The sequence below is a fragment of the Choloepus didactylus genome, chromosome 13 (assembly GCF_015220235.1).
Source record: "Choloepus didactylus isolate mChoDid1 chromosome 13, mChoDid1.pri, whole genome shotgun sequence".
Lineage (NCBI taxonomy): Eukaryota > Metazoa > Chordata > Mammalia > Pilosa > Megalonychidae > Choloepus > Choloepus didactylus.
In genome coordinates this window covers 75,654,621-75,670,960 of record NC_051319.1, presented here as the reverse complement: position 1 = coordinate 75,670,960, position 16,340 = coordinate 75,654,621, and the positions used below count along the sequence as shown (strand labels likewise).

The following is a 16,340-nucleotide window of genomic DNA, read 5'->3' as shown; positions in this document are numbered from 1 at the left end:
TACTGTGAATAATTGATTGTACACTGTGGATGATTTTAGGGTTTGTGAATATATCTCAATAAAACTGTATTTAAAAACTAACAAATCCAGAAACTAGCAGCTTATAGTATTAGTGTGTGTCTGTGTGTGTGTGTGTGTGTGTGTGTGTGTGTGTGTGTGTTTAAATTGATTTAAATTTTGATGAGAAAGGTTTGCAGTCCTTTTTTTTTTTTTTTTTAATTTGTGGGTGGTCATTTCCATTATACAGTCAAGCCTCTTAGCCAAAATTGTTACTTCTGCCTTGTGGATCACACCCCCTTTATCTAGTGTATGGATGAGTAGATAAATGGGGATAAAAACTAAAGGACAAATGGGATGGGATGGGGGGGTGATTTGGGTGTTCTTTTTTCACTTTTATTTTTTATTCTTGTTCTGGTTCTTTCTGATGTAAGGAAAATGTTCAGAGATAGGTTGTGGTGATGAACGCATAACTATGTTATCATACTGTGGACAGTGGATTGTATACCATGGATGATTGTATGATGTGTGAATGTATTTCAATAAAACTGAATTTAATAAAAAAAAAAAATTGTTACTTCTCCAGAGGGTGCTTGTCTTTCATGACAAGGTGCATTGATGGACTAGAACTTTGACATGGGGAATTGTGTTCTGAATTTTACAATTACCCAGTGGCCAAAAGTTGTACAAATCTCTTCATGGAACATTGTGGACAAAGGAAGAATTGCTTGATGCTTTCATTTTATCTTCTTGCTTTTTAGGAGTTATATATCTATAGTGGACTGTTGGATATGACTATGGTAATTTCTCTTAATGATGAATGAGTACATGTGTGTGCCTGTGCATGCACAAAGTTAGAGATGGCAGAAGTGAATATGAGACTTTGTGAAAGGTGGATTTTGTTTAATTAGAAAAGAAATATGAGTGTTTTATTTATTGAAAGGTTAGAGCTTGTAAAATGGTTAAATTCTTCCTGTCTCAATTTTTACTCTGGATGTGAACTAGAGATTAAGACTTACTGGTTTTTTTCTATGTTTTACAACTAAATCTTTGGCTACCACAATAATTACTTCCAGAATTATTTGTAGAAATTTAATACTCTGGTATGCCATTATAAACTGCTCCAAAAATAATAATCCTTTCTGCTTTTTCCCTCTAGTATGTTAAAAGATGATTTAAAACTAAGCAGCAGTGAAGACAGCGATGCGGAACAGGTATGTGTACTACTGTGATTTTGCCAGTCTTATATAGTATTTGTTTTCATTGTATTTTATAAGAATTTATAATTAAACAATACATTTTAATCCAGTCATTTAAAATAAATTTCTTTCCATAAGCTTTCTGACTCGGGAATATTGTGGTTTTCTGATCTGTTTTTAAACCTCCATTTTTTAATCACTTTTTAAAAATGGCTTTTTCTTAGTAGTTATCACAGATGAGAACATATTTATGAAGCCTGAGCTTGTTGACAAGAAGGACTATTAAAAAAGCTTTGGTCCTAGCCTGACAATTCCATTATTCTTTAGGTAAAAACAATATGAGTATTGTCAAGTAAACATTGATGTAGACATTAGAGAAGCCAGGTTTTCTATTAAGATTTTAGTTGTTCACATTACACAGATAGAGTGCTATTTATTCACTCTTAAATTTCCTTCTCATGCTTTTATTTTAGGATTGTGATAAGACAGTGCCAAGGAGTACACCAGGAAGGTAAGCATCGTTTTATTTTCTGTTTGTTTGTTTGAGGGTTGGGTCAGCCTATTAACATATAGAAGCCTATTAACATATAGAAGATATAAGAAGATATAAGAAGTAGCCTTATAAATTAGTAAGTATTATTGATTGTGATGATGGTTGCACAACTCTGTAAATTGGCTGAAATTGTTGAATTGTACACTTAAAATGGGCAGACTTGATGGTATGTAAATTACACCTCAGTAGAAGTTTTTTTAAATAATAACAGCTGAGCAAGACAATAGAAAGTTTTTTCTAATACACTTAAAATGGATGGACTTGATGGTGTATAAATTACACCTCAGTAAAAGTTTTTAAAAGTTAAATAGTAATAGCTAAGCAGCGCATAGAAAGTTTTTTTAAGGAAGTATTTATTTCATTTATGATGAAGTTTTGGATTTATAGAATTGTAACAGCTTAGCAAATAGTAAACATTTTAAATAAAATTGGTTGTCAAATGTGGATATTTTCCTGTTGGGACTGTAAAAATATTTCTTGTCATTTTTGTATTTTATCTCTTTTAGTAATTCTGAACCTTCACACCATAATAGTGAAGGAGCAGATAACTCTAGGGATGATTCTAGCAGCCACAGTGGATCTGAAAGCAGCTCTGGATCTGACTCAGAGAGCGAAAGTAGTTCCAGTGACAGTGAGGCAAATGAGCCTTCCCAGAGTGCATCTCCTGAGGTGAGTGGGAGGTAGGGGGAACCTCAGAGCCCCTGGTGATAGCCAGTTAAGAGTGGATTCAAATAAAAAAGATGAAGGAAAGAAGGTTACATATTCTGACACAAAGAAATTGAACTGTTTTTGTCTTGGAAGAAACCCAGATACTTCAGTTTCCTTGGTATTTGAGCATACATTTGGTCTAGCTTAGGAGCCACTTAATGTCATATTGCAAAGTCACTAAATATTGGATTTCTTTAGTTTCGGATATATTTTCATGTCTCAACATGGTAACTCATGATATTTTCACCTTATTAGTTATAGTGGGTAAAAGAGTTCTTACATAGTATAATTTTACTATAGCTTGATAAAATATGGTTGACAATCTGTATTGGTACCTGATTATTTGTTTACTTTCTGGAATTACATATACTATATGGTCATTTGTTATAATACCTTTGGAATTGGATCCCTAGTAGGAATATTTGCTATTTAAAGACTGTATATAACATTAAACTTACTTTCCCATTCAGGTGGTAGAACCTAATGGTCAATATTCAGCCCTTTGCGTTGGGTCAGTCAGAACCGTGAGTTTCTTCCTCTTTGTATGGCTGACTAATGCTTTTGTGACATCAGGCATTATATTTTTCCTCTTCCTTGAGAGTGTGCTGTAGAGGAGGAGTATCTACAATATCAAAAAAAGCATACTTATTTTTATATTTTTCAGCCTGAACCACCACCAACAAACAAATGGCAACTTGATAATTGGTTGAATAAAGTGAACCCACATAAAGTATCACCAGCTTCTTCAGTGGACAGTAACATCCCATCTTCTCAAGGCTATAAAAAGGAAGGCCGGGAACAGGGCACTGGGAATAGCTATTCTGATCCAGGTGGACCTAAAGAAACAAGTTCCGCTACTCCTGGACGAGACTCCAAAACCATCCAAAAGGGATCAGAAAGTGGGCGAGGGAGGCAGAAGTCTCCTGCACAGAGTGACAACACAGCACAGAGGAGAACTGTAGGCAAAAAACAACCCAAAAAAGCTGAGAAGGCAGCTGCTGAAGAGCCCCGGGGAGGCCTGAAGATAGAAAGTGAAACTCCAGTAGACATGGCTACCAGCATGCCCTCCAGCAGACACAAAGCAGCCACCAAAGGTTCAAGGAAACCCAATATAAAGAAGGAGTCCAAATCTTCCCCTCGGCCTGCAGCAGAGAAAAAGAAATACAAGTCAACAAGTAAATCTTCCCAGAAGTCAAGGGAAATCATAGAAACAGATACCTCATCTTCAGATTCGGATGAAAGCGAGAGCCTTCCTCCTTCCTCACAAACTCCTAAGTACCCTGAGAGCAATAGGACTCCTGTTAAGCCCTCCTCAGTGGAGGAAGAAGACAGTTTTTTTCGGCAACGAATGTTCTCTCCTATGGAAGAGAAGGAACTTCTTTCACCCCTCAGTGAGCCTGATGACAGGTATCCACTTATTGTGAAGATTGACCTGAATCTCTTGACTAGAATACCAGGAAAGCCTTACAAAGAAACAGAGCCACCCAAGGGAGAAAAGAAGAATGTGACAGAAAAACACACGAGAGAGGCTCAGAAACAAGCCTCCGAAAAAGTTTCCAACAAAGGCAAGAGGAAACATAAGGTTTGTAAAGGATTATTGTTGTCGTCGTCATTGTTTTTGTTTTTGTTTTTTTATTTTAAATCTCAGAATCTGAAATGCTATGGAAATCTCAGTAAGCAGCAAAATAACAATGTGGATCATATGCTGTTAGGGCAAAACGAGGTGAACCCAAGTTCCCAAATGAGGCTAAATACAGAGCAGTTCCCTGAGGACCTCTGCCCCCTTTGGTTAAGGACAGTTTCTCATCAAGTAAAGGAATAAATCAGTGCTTCTGCTTACCATGTGTTCTGTCTAGTGTAGAAGTGAGAGTGGAGCAGAGACTGAAAACTGACCTTTGTACCTTCTTGAAATTTTGGTTTCAAATGTCTGTAATTGGAATATATAGTCTCCAGATTGTCACAATCCCTGCCACTCTCTTCTGTTTTGCACCCAAATCAATTCACACTTTTGATATTACTGTGTAATCTGCATTCCAATTTAAAAAAGACCTACCAATTTTGACATATCCCTAAAAATTTCACTTTAGTGTACATATCTATGCCTCAGGTTTTATCCTTAATCGAACATTCATATTGCCAAGTTCAGAAGTTAAAAAGATCTGCTGGCATGTAGCTGATTTTCATCCCTGAATGCTTCCAAGGTAATTTGGATTTAGAGACAAAGCGTAGTACATGTGAAAACTCACAGATGTCTATGATTGGAGGATACTAATCATATAAGGAAAAGATTTAAATAGCTTAAATATATAGACAAAAGGCTCTTTGTAAAAAGCTTGATTTTTTCCAGCTCTAATGAAGAATTTTTAGAAGAAAGCAAAGTTAATCTGCATCAAAGAAAATTAATTTCCCCTGATATTTATGTGTGAATGTGATTGTAAAAGGATGAAAGTTAAGCTTGATACACGTAAACAGATAAGTACAAGAGTGGCTTCACGAAGTGGTCTAAGAACCCAGATACCCATCTCAGTTAACCTGAGTATCATACATAGGAGGATAAGGAGGTCAAAGCATTTTCTTAAAATGAAGTGAGTCAGAGGTTTTTATTCTTTCTTTTTCTTAAAACTTCAGTACCATGTACAGGTGACATATATTTGGACAAACTAGGGTAGTGCTTTACTGTTTTGTTTGTTTTGTTTTGTTTTTTTCATCTTTAGAGATTAAAATAGTTTACATTATTTGAATTTCTAGAAAACTAAAGCTTACTGCCTTCGGTCCTGTAGCTAATGAGTTTCCATTACGTACAGTTTTCCTCAGATTACTGGACCTGGTTATGGAGTTTATTCATAGAATTATATGGAATAAGACTTTAATGTGATAGGCTCGGCTCTTCAGAAAACTAAGATATTTCTTTTGGATTGTGGTAATGAATGCACAACTATGTGATGGTGCTATGAGCCATTGATTTTACACTTTAGGTGGATTGTAAAATGTTTGAAAATATCTCAATAAGATCGTGTTAAAAAAAAAAGATGGACAGTAACAAATGTTGGCAGGAATGTGGAGAAATTGGTGGTTGGAATGTAAAATGGTGCAGCTGCTTTGGAAAACAGTTTGGTATTTCCTCAGAAAGTTAAACATAGAGTTACCATATGATCCAGCAGTTCTGCTCCTAGATATATACCAAGAAAAATGAAAGGATAGGTCCACTCAAAAACTTGTACATGAATATTCATAGCAGTATTATTCATAATAGCCCAAAGTGGAAATAACCCAAATGTCTATCAACTAGATAAACACTATGAGGTATCTCCATACAATGGAATATTATTCATCCATAAAAATGGATGTAGATGACGTATGTGCTACAACATGACAAATCTTGAAAACATGTTAAGTGAAAGGAGCCAAACATAAAAGGCCATATGTATTATGTGATTCCATTTATATGAAATATTCAGAATAGGCAAATCCATAGATAGAATGTTGAAAAGTGGTTGTCAGGGGCTAGGGAAGGGGGGAATGGGGAGTGATTGCTGATGGGTATGGGTTTCCTTTTAGGGTGATGAAAATGTTGTAAAATTGTGGTGATGTGGCACAACTCTGTCGATATACTACACACCATTAAATTGTGCACTTTTTAAAAGGGTAAATTTTATGACATGTGAATTATATCAATTAAAATTTCATAAACGTCACCCCCACACATGCACATGCACAAAATCATTAGGCTGAAAAGATGCCGTCTAGAAGACTGCAGGAAACCTGGTTCAATGTTTGAGTTCTGTCTGTTTAAAATAGGAGACAACTTCTCAGCCTTAAACCTAATTTTTTTTAATATTGTCTGAATTCTTTCATTTCATGTTTATTTTCTTCCCAAAATAAATCAAACCTAGTAGCTGAGTAGCTGCTGTTTTCTGTTCTTCATCCAGAGTGAAGATGACAACCGAGTCAATGAGAGCAAGAAACCCAAAACAGAGGATAAGAATTCGGCAGGCCACAAGCCATCCAGCAACAGAGAGTATGTCCCCAAACGTGTTGCATGCCAGTGTTGTTAATATGTGTGTCATTTACTATTGGGTACTTCGTAATGTGCTCTTAGAGTGTTCCTTTTAGTAAGCATGTCATATGCATGCACGCACAGACATATACCAAAATAGTGGAAACTTTTGCTTTTAGCTAATGGGGTGGAAAGGGTTTAAGATTCAATCACATCTTCCTCTATTCTTTTAGAATTCAGGTCTTTACCACTTTCTGAGTGGATAAAAAATTTATCTATAATATGCAGGAGATTAGTTACTAACTTTGAGCATTAATCTCTTCGTTCGCTATTCATTTATTCATTCATTCTGCAAATATTTATTGTGTACTTATTGTGTGGCGGCCCATATTTTAGGCACTGGCTATACAACTGTGAAACAAGAAAACCAGACAAGATGCCTGCCTTCATGGAAATTAATAGTTTTATTATTATTGTTTGCAGAAATCATGTGTCCTAGTAATGAAATGGGAAAAAAAAGTTGTCTTAAAAGCAGACAGAGAGGAATGGAAAAATTCACCACCCCTCTATTACTGTGTGGAGAAATAAGAACATTTGTTTGTTTTGGCAGGTCATCTAAGCAGACCTCTGTAAAAGAAAAGGATTTGTTGCCTTCTCCTGCTGGGCCTGCTCCTTCAAAAGATCCAAAAACAGAGCATGGCTCGAGGAAGCGAACTATTAGTCAGTCTTCTTCCTTAAAGTCAAACAGTAACAGCAACAAGGAGAATGGTGGCAGCAGCAAAAACAGTTCTTCCACATCAAAGCAGAAGAAGACTGAAGGGAAGACTTCCAGTAGCTCCAAGGAGGTCAAGGTAAGGTGTTAAGGGCCTGAGCCTTTTGAAAATCTCTCTCATTGGTATGTAACTTCTCAAAGGTGATACTCTGTCATTTGAAATTTTTGTAAACATCTTATTAAAGTTATAGGCCTATACTTTTTACTCTCAAAATGTCATCATCTTGGTAACAAACTTATGCAGTGATATGAGATCATGAAAGCAGTAAGTTAGCTGGTCAAATGAGTATTGAAATAGAAACCCATATTGGGAAAATTCATTCTAGAAGTTTTTTTAAAAATTATTTTTATTTTTATTATACAAGTATAATAAACTCCTATACATCCATTACCTAGATTTAATAATATACAACTTTTTTCCTGAAGTATTAAATTGTCTTATGTTTTCAGCGTTTAGTATGCATCTCTAAAAAAATGTTTTCCTGCAGAATCACGTTATTATGATGTCTAACAAAATTTACAGTAATTCCTTCATAACCAATACCTAGTCTATATTCTGTTTCCTCACATATCCAAAAATTTTCTTTATAGCTGACCAGGATTTGCTCAAGAACCACACGTTCCATTTAGCTATGTTTCTGAAGTCTCTTAATGTAAGATTCCATGACCCCCTTTCGCCTGTTTGTTCATGGTGTCATTTAACAAAGGGCTATGGAAATTTTTTGTGTAAGATCTTGATCTAATTTTACATGGCACCATTTGCTTAGATTGAATTCTTGACTGTGTTCTGAAATTGGCTTTGAATTTTTTAGAGTTAGATTTTACAGACAAATTTTATTTTAAATAAATTGAGAAAGAAACCATTTGGCTTTCATTCATAATATAGAAAAAAAGTCTTTATCTGAGTTAGCCCTGAAATTATTCCTAGAACAGTACTCACAATGTAGGGGAATAGTCTTCATGTTTTTGGGTGGGGAGTGGATCAGAGAAGCCTTTTCATGGCGTACTTTAATAGATCAACTCTCACTTTCAGTTTGTTTACTAGGTTATTCGTATTACTTTCTTAACTGTTAAGATCAGGAGGAAATTCCCTGAAATCAGAATGAACAGGACAAAATTAAGAAAATACAAAGATTATTAAGAACATAGTTCAGTGATTTATGCTTGTGACTCAAGAAAGCACAGGTTTGAGAATTGAAAAATTAGACTGTTTAAGACACTTGGTCATGGTTAATAAATATAATTAAATCTTTAAAATTGAGGTAGTTTTAATTATGAACAGCTTCTCAGCTTGAGTCTACAGAAGGCTTTTCCTCTAGCTGAACACTCTTCTTTTGTAGTAGTCTATAGAGTTAGCCCCAGCCTCCTTAGGAACCTGACCATTCCCAGTTTTCCATCTACCTGCTGACTGGCTCCTCCTCCATTTTCCATCCTTTTATTGTAGGAATTGAGGCCTCCATGCTTATTTCTTGAGGCCTCTTATCTCTTTTTCAAAAAATGTGTTCATTAAGTGAGCTGACCTGCACATTTGACTTCTGCTGTATCATAGGTAAAGTCACTATCTCTTCCTAACTGGTTTGTCAGCTTCTTGAATGCAGGGAAATTTATCTTAATTATTTTATGATTTATCTATTGCTAAGCTCACTGGGTAATCAGGAAATATTAGTTGGATTAAGGTAGTCATTTGTTACTCTTATCTTTATTGACAAGCTGTCTAAAAATAGGCCCTGACTACTTTGATTTCAGGGTCTTATGTACTTAACAGTTATTAAAGTTATTAATGTAACTCTTGGCAGTTTCCAATTTAGGCAGTTACATATGAGTTTATTAAAGAAAAACCTGTACTTTAATTAAAAGATAATGCTGTTCTTTATTATATTAAATAAAGAAAAATTAGACAATCTGGAAAACCACAATCACATTTTTATATAAGAAAAGGGTATTGAAGTACCTGGAAAATTCTCTTCCTTATTTGCTGGAAAATATAAGTTTCCTTCAAACAAATCTAAACTTGGGCACTTGTAGGTCATTCATAATACATAGAGAAAAAGCTATCCTAGTAATGTTATTGTAACATAACATTCAGGAAACTGTTTCATAAACATGCACACTTTACCATAAAGAACTTAGTGTTTCCTCAGGTCTCATCTTTTTTTCCATTCCTTGAAATAAACTGTAATGGATGGAACTGAAAAGCTCTTACCATTCAAAAACAAAAAAAAATATTGCGTGGTTCATTTTAAATAGATTTTAAGCAACAAACATTAAAATTCTTTTATGTATTGGATTTTCATTAAAATTTTTTTTTCCTTTATTAGAGAAGTTGTGGGTTTACAGAATAATCAAACAATATAGGATACCCGTATGTACCTGTGCCAGTTTGGATGTATTGTGTCCCCCAAAACGCCATTATCTTTGGTGCAGTCTTGTGTGGGCAGACCTATTAGTGTTGATTAGATTGTAATTCTTTGATTGAGTGTTTCCATGGATATGTGACCCACCGAGCTGTGGGTGATGACTCTGATTGGATAGTTTCCAGGGAGGTGTGGCCCCGCCCATTCAGCGTGGCCCTTGATTGATTCACTGGAGCCCTATAAAAGCTCAGACAGAAGGAGGGAAGCTGCTACAGCCACAAGGGACTGAAGAATGCACAGGAACTGAGAGAGGAGCTGAAACTCAACCTAAGAGCAAGCAGATGCCAGCTAACAGAGGTTTTCTGGATGCCATTGGCCATCCTTTGGTGAAGGTATTGTTGACATCTTACCTTGGACACTTTATGGCCTTAAGACTGTAACTTTGTAACCAAATAAACCCCCTTTGTGAAAGCCAGTCCATCTCTGGTATTTGCATTCCAGCAGCATTTGCAAACTGGAACAGATTTGGTACTGAGAGTATGGTGCAACTGAGATTGCAAATACCAAACATGTTGGAACGGCTTTTTAAATGGATAAGGGGTAGACTCTGGAAGAATTGTGAGGAGCTTGATAGAGAAGCCTAAACTGCATTGAAGAGACTGTCTATGGAGACGTGGACTCTAAAGATACTTTGATAAGGCCTTGAGCAGAAATGATGAATGTGTTGTTGCGAACTGGAAGAAAGGCGATCCTTGTTTTAAAGTGGCAGAGAATTTGGCAAAATTGTGTCCTGATGTCAGATGATGGAAGGAAGAATTTGAGAGCGACAAGCTGGGGTACTTGGCTGATGAGATTTCGGGACTAAAAGTTGTAGATATGGCTTGGCTTCTCCTTGAAACTTACAGTAAAATGCCAGCAGAGAGAGATAAGCTAAGAACTGAACTCTTGGTTATGAAGAAATCAGAAACTGATCGTTTGGAAAATTCCAGGGTTCCAGAAAGTGAGGCCCTAGAAGCTCCAGCCCCAAGTGAGCATTTAACCAAACATGGACCCCAACCGCCATTTTAGTACAAGCCAGGATTGGAGATGGAGTTATCCAGTAAGGATTTTGGGGAAGTCCTGTTGTCTGATGGCATTGACCCCTGCGTGCTTCATGTGAAACCAACAGAATTTTTTTTTTTTTTTTTATTAAATTCAGTTTTATTGAAATACATTCACACACCATACAGTCATCCATGGTATACAATCCACTGTCGCCAACAGAATTTTTGCGAGATCTTTATAAATGGAGATGCTGCTGGTCTGGACCGAAGGAGACAGACAAGGAACAAATTGAAGGAAATATTTCTTTAAAGACAGAGCCGTGGAGATTGAGGTCTGGAGAAGCCTCAGGCAGGGAGAACAGAGCAGCCCACACACATGGAAAGGGTGAGTTTGTCCTGGAGGTCAAGGGCAGTCATTCTGCCTTGATGCTCAGGAAGTGTTGCCACCCCAGGCCTCAGAGAGGGTGAAGTATATTCCCTGGGGAGTGGGGAGATCCTGGCTGCCACTGCAGTGTTTGGAAAGGTAGAGCCTTTGCCCTGAAGATGCAGAGTCCGGTGGCACCCCAATGTTTGAGGAGGGTGGGGCCAAGAAGAAGGTGGTCTCTCCAATGTGTCGATATGTTGGAGCACTCACCCCAGCATTTGCAGAGGAAAAGGCTGCCATGTAAGCCTTTGAAAAGTGTGGGATTGCCACTCTCTCAAGCCCCAAGGATAAATGACTCTCAGAGTTTGAAACCACATGCCTTCCCAGCTAACAGAGGTTTTCTGGACGCCATCGGCCATCCTTCAGTGAAGGTATCTATTGATGCCTTACCTTGGACACTTCATGGCCTTAAGACTGTAACTTTGTAACCAAATAAACCCCCTTTATAAAAAGCCAATCCATTTCTGGTGATTTGTATTCCTGCTGCATTAGCAAACTGGAACACCACCCTATTATTAACACTTTGCGTTGGTGTGGAGTATTTGTTACTATTGGTGATAGCACATTTCTGTAATTATACCATTAATGATAGTCCATGGTTTAACTTAGGATTCCATGTAGTGTAATTCCATGGATTTTAAAAAATTTTTTATTCTTTTATGTATCTACAGTCTAACATTTCCCCTTGTAACACATACATATTTAACTGCTGTTAATTACATTCACAGTGTTGTGCTACAATTAGCCACCATCCATTACCAAAACATTTCCACTTTCCAGACAGGAACCCTGTACATTTTAAGCCTTAACTTCCCATTCCCTATCCCCATTCGGTCCCCTGGTAACCTGTATTCTAGTTTCTGATTCTGTGAGTTTGCTAATTCTAATTGTTGGAAATCAGTGAGATCATACAATATTTGTCCTTTTGGGTCTGACTTATTCCACTTGATGTGATTCTTCAGGATTCACCCATGTCGCGTGTATCAGAACATCATTCCTTTTTATGACTGAATAATATTCTATTGTGTGTATATACCACATTTTATTGATCCATTCATTGGTCAATGGCACTTGGGTTGCTTCCATCTTTTGGCAATTGTGAATAATGCCACTATGAACACTGGCGTGAAAATATCTGTTCAGGTCTCCGCTTTCAGATCTTTTTGGTATATACTGAGCAATTGGATTGCTGGGTCATGTAGTAATTCTATACTTAACTTCCTGAGGAGCCACCAGACTGTTTTCCACAACAGCTACACCATTTTACATTGCTATCAGCAGTGAATGAGTGTTCCTATTTCTCCACATCCTTTCCAACACATGTAATTTTCCATTTTTTTAATACTAGCCATTCTAGTGGGTGTGAGATAATATCTTGTAGTTTTGATTTGCATTTCCCTGATGGCTAAAGATGTTGAACACCTTTTTATGTGCTTTCTGACCATTTGAAGAGATTTATGTTCAAGTCTTTTCCCATTTTTTGATTGTGTTGTTTGTCTTCTCGTTAAGTTGAAGGATTTCTTTCTATATTCTGGATATTAAAACATTATTGGATCAAAAAAAAAAGGAGGGGCAGGGCAAGATGATGGCATAGCAAGGTGTGGAATTTAGTTAGCAACTAGTAAATAGCCAGGAACAACTAGTAAATAGTCTGGAACAACCGTTGGGGGACATCACACATCTTACACCAGCCTGGAATGGGTGGAACAGCTAAGATCGCAGCACAGAACTGTAAATAAAACTGTGGAGCTAGCGCCCCTCCCTCACCGTCACAGCAGGCTGAGTTGCAAAACTTCGATGTGGGAGAAAAAAGCACTCTCTGCCCAGAGCAAGGGAATGCAGCTCAACCAAGCTCCAATTGTGGTTTTAATTTATAAATTTGGACTGCTGAATACATGCGGCAAGCACAGATAAACCCAGAGCAAATAGGAAAGGAAACTGAGGTTCCTCCCAGTAGAGAGGAGACAAGGCTGATGGAAAAAAAATAATAGTAATCAATAAATAAGTAAAAACAGAGACTTTTGGAGACGGCTGAGCTCAGAATAGTGGAAAACAGCTGTGTCCCAAGAAAGGGGGCACAGAGAACCAGGTACCAACACTGGTCGACTGGTGAAACTGGGGGGAGGGGGGACTGGCCCTGAAAATGGATTTTTGCTCTTTTTTTTCTCTCTCTCTCATTCTGAGCAGCTCATTAGAGAAAGCCTTAGGCGTTTTCAAGTGTCAGTGCTGACCCAGACAAGGGTGGAGTTAACGGTCAGATAGACAAAGGAGGAATCAAGCGTAGAAGATAACTCCCTAAAGGGTGTATCTTCCCTAAGAAAAGGGGGGTGTGGCCCAGCTCAAGTGGCGGCCCTCCCTTGGAAAACTCAGACCCCAGGGCCTGGCTGGGAGGTGGGTGGGGGGAGGGGGTGCGCACAGAAACAACTTAAGCTTGGCTTCTGACACCCAGGCTCCTGGCCATGACAGGGTCCACTGAGAATTAAAGGGATCGCACCTCTTTACACCAGTGGGGAGCTGTGGGCTGACAAGTGCCACCTGCTAGATGGGATAGGAAAAGCACCAAGTCTAGAAGCCTCACAGGAGAGTCTCACAATCTGCTCCAAAGTAAACTTGATACTGATTACACCTTCCTCTTGAGACCTGGGCCCATCTGGTCTGGGAAAATCTTATTGGGGTAATCAAGAAAACCAGATGCCTAGACAACAAAAAATTATGAGTCACATTAGGAAAAAAATGAGGATATGGCCCAGTCAAGGGAAAAAACTTACACTTCAACCAAGATACAGGAATTGAAACAACTAATTATTAATCAAACAACTCTCCTAAATCAATCCAAAAATCAAGTCAGTGAGTTGAGCAAAGATACAGCAAAAGAGATGAAGGATATAAAGAAGACATTGGGTGAACATAAGGAAGAACTTGAAAGTTTGAAAAAACAATTGACAGAACTTATGGGAATGAAAGGAACAATGCAAGAGATTAAAAACAGTGGAGACATACAACAGCAGATTTGGAGAGTTGAGCTGGAGGACAGGACATCTGAAATCCTACACTCACAAGAACACATAAGGAAAAGAATGGCAAAATATGAGCAATGTCTCAGCCAACTGAATGACAACATGAAGCGTGTGAATGTACGTGTCATGGGTGTCCCAGAAGGAGAAGAGAAGGGAAAAGGGGCAGAAACAATAATGGAGGAAATAATCACTGAAATTTTCCCATTTCTTATGAAAGACATAAAATTACAGATCCAGGAAGCACAGAATGGATCCAAATAGACCTATGCCAAGACACTTGATAATCAGATTATCAAATGGCAAAGACAGAGAATTCAGAAAGCAGCAAGAGAAAAGCGATCCATCACATACAAGGGAATCGTGATCAAGATCACGTGCGGATTTCTCACTAGAAACCATGGAGGTGAGAAGGCAGCGGTATGATATATTTAAGATAATGAAAGAGAAAAACTGCCAACCACGAATTCTATATCTGACAAAATTGTCCTTCAGTAATGAGGGAGAGTTTAAAATATTCCCAGACAAACAGACACTGAGAGAGTTTGTGAACAAGATACCTGCTCTGCAGGAAATATTAAAGGAAGCAATGCAGGCAGATAGGAAAAGACAGGAGACAGAGGTTTGAAGCACAATATAGGGTGATTGTAGCACAATAATGTAAGTACACTGAACAAAGATGACTGTGAGTATGGTTGAAAAAGGAAGGTTAGGACACCAGAAGGAAAGATAGAAAATAAGGACTGGGACTGAATAACTTAGTGAAACCTACAGTGGTCAATGATTGTGATTAAATGTACAAATGTGTGTTTACCTGAGGGAGAACAAATGAATGTCAACTTTGCGAGGTGTTAAAAATGGGGTGATATTTGGGAAAAAATGCAGTCACTGCAAACTATGGTCTATAGTTAACAGTAACATTGTAATATGCTTCCATTAATTGTAACAAAGGCATTATACCGAAGTTAAATGTCTATAAGAGGGGGATATAAGAGAGGGGTATGGGATTCTTGGCATTGGTAGTGTTGTCTGACGTTTATAATATTTTATTTTAATTTTATTTTTTCCTTTGTTGCTTTTCAGTTGTCATTTTTTTCTTTCTTATTCTTTTTTACTTTTACTTTTTTTGCCTCTTGCTCTTTCTTTGTGGAAGAAATGGAAATGTCCTTATATAGATAGTGTTGGTGAATGCATAACTATGTGATTATATAGGGAACCATTGTTTGTTTACTTAGGATAGAATATGTGAATAAAACCATCTAAAAAATAAACAGAGGAACACAAATGCTGGAGAAAATATGGAGAAAGGGATGTACCTAATCACCGTTGTGGGGAAGTAGAATGATGCAGCCCCTTTGGAGGACAGTGTGGTGGTTCCACAGAAAGCTAAGCACGGGGTTGCCTTATGGTCCTGCAACTTGGTTATTGGGTATATACTTGGAAGAACTGAAAAGAGGGACATGAATGGACATTTGCACAGTGGGGTTTATGGTGTCAGTATTCACGATTTGCAATGGATGGAGGCGGCCTAAGGGTACATCGACTGATGAATGGAGTGGCAAACTGTAGTGTATACATACAATGGAATATTGAGCTGCTACAAGGAGTGAAGTTGTGAGGTGAATGGACATTGAGGACCGTATGTTGAGTGAAATAAACCAGAAATGAAAAGAAAAACATAATGCCTCACTAATATGGACTAACTAGAATGTGCAGGCTCTGAGAATTGAATCTGAGACCATAGGTTATCAGGGGAAGGCTTTCTGTAAAGGTTCCTAGATTGTAAGCTCTTACAGCAGCTACATCCATTTTTGAGCTGTAATAGTTAATTTCTAAATTCTGAGATGCTGAGCTCTTTGTGTATAATCTAGTCAGTCCTTGGAACTTTGGGTATCTGTGTGACACCTGAGACTCAGAGCCAGAGTCCAGCAGCTATGAATGTCAGCATTACCCCATATGACAAATGTTAAAGAGTCTGAAAAAAAGAGGTCAGACTTCAATTAGAGATACGGACAAAATAGATAAAATAGGACTAAGGTATATCAGACTAAAGGATAAAGGATGATGTTGACTGTTTTAAAACTTCAACTTCTGTGTGAGACCAGAGGAAGAGATTTTATTAAGTGTAAAATCTATATGATTTGGTAACACATTATTTAATTTAACTTGTATGATTAGTTTATTCAGACAACAAAATTACATGAAACATTGAATAGGGAGTGAAATCTGGTTGGTTTGTACAGGTTAGTGTGAAGCCCCAATACATCCTGGAGTAATTT

The 16,340-nt window shown here is 37.5% G+C and overlaps 1 protein-coding gene across 4 annotated transcripts in view; it reads left to right on the top strand.

Annotated features, from left to right (window-relative positions):
- AFF4 (AF4/FMR2 family member 4) overlaps positions 1-16,340 on the top strand; it is a 141,927-nt gene that overhangs the window by 100,854 nt on the left and 24,733 nt on the right. For all 4 annotated transcript variants that reach the window (XM_037802198.1, XM_037802202.1, XM_037802199.1 and 1 more), the window contains 6 exons: positions 1,157-1,211; positions 1,670-1,707; positions 2,256-2,418; positions 3,122-4,039; positions 6,387-6,475; positions 7,065-7,305. In XM_037802198.1, coding sequence (XP_037658126.1) covers positions 1,157-1,211; positions 1,670-1,707; positions 2,256-2,418; positions 3,122-4,039; positions 6,387-6,475; positions 7,065-7,305 — 1,504 coding nt within the window. The remainder of the gene's footprint in view (positions 1-1,156; positions 1,212-1,669; positions 1,708-2,255; positions 2,419-3,121; positions 4,040-6,386; positions 6,476-7,064; positions 7,306-16,340) is intronic.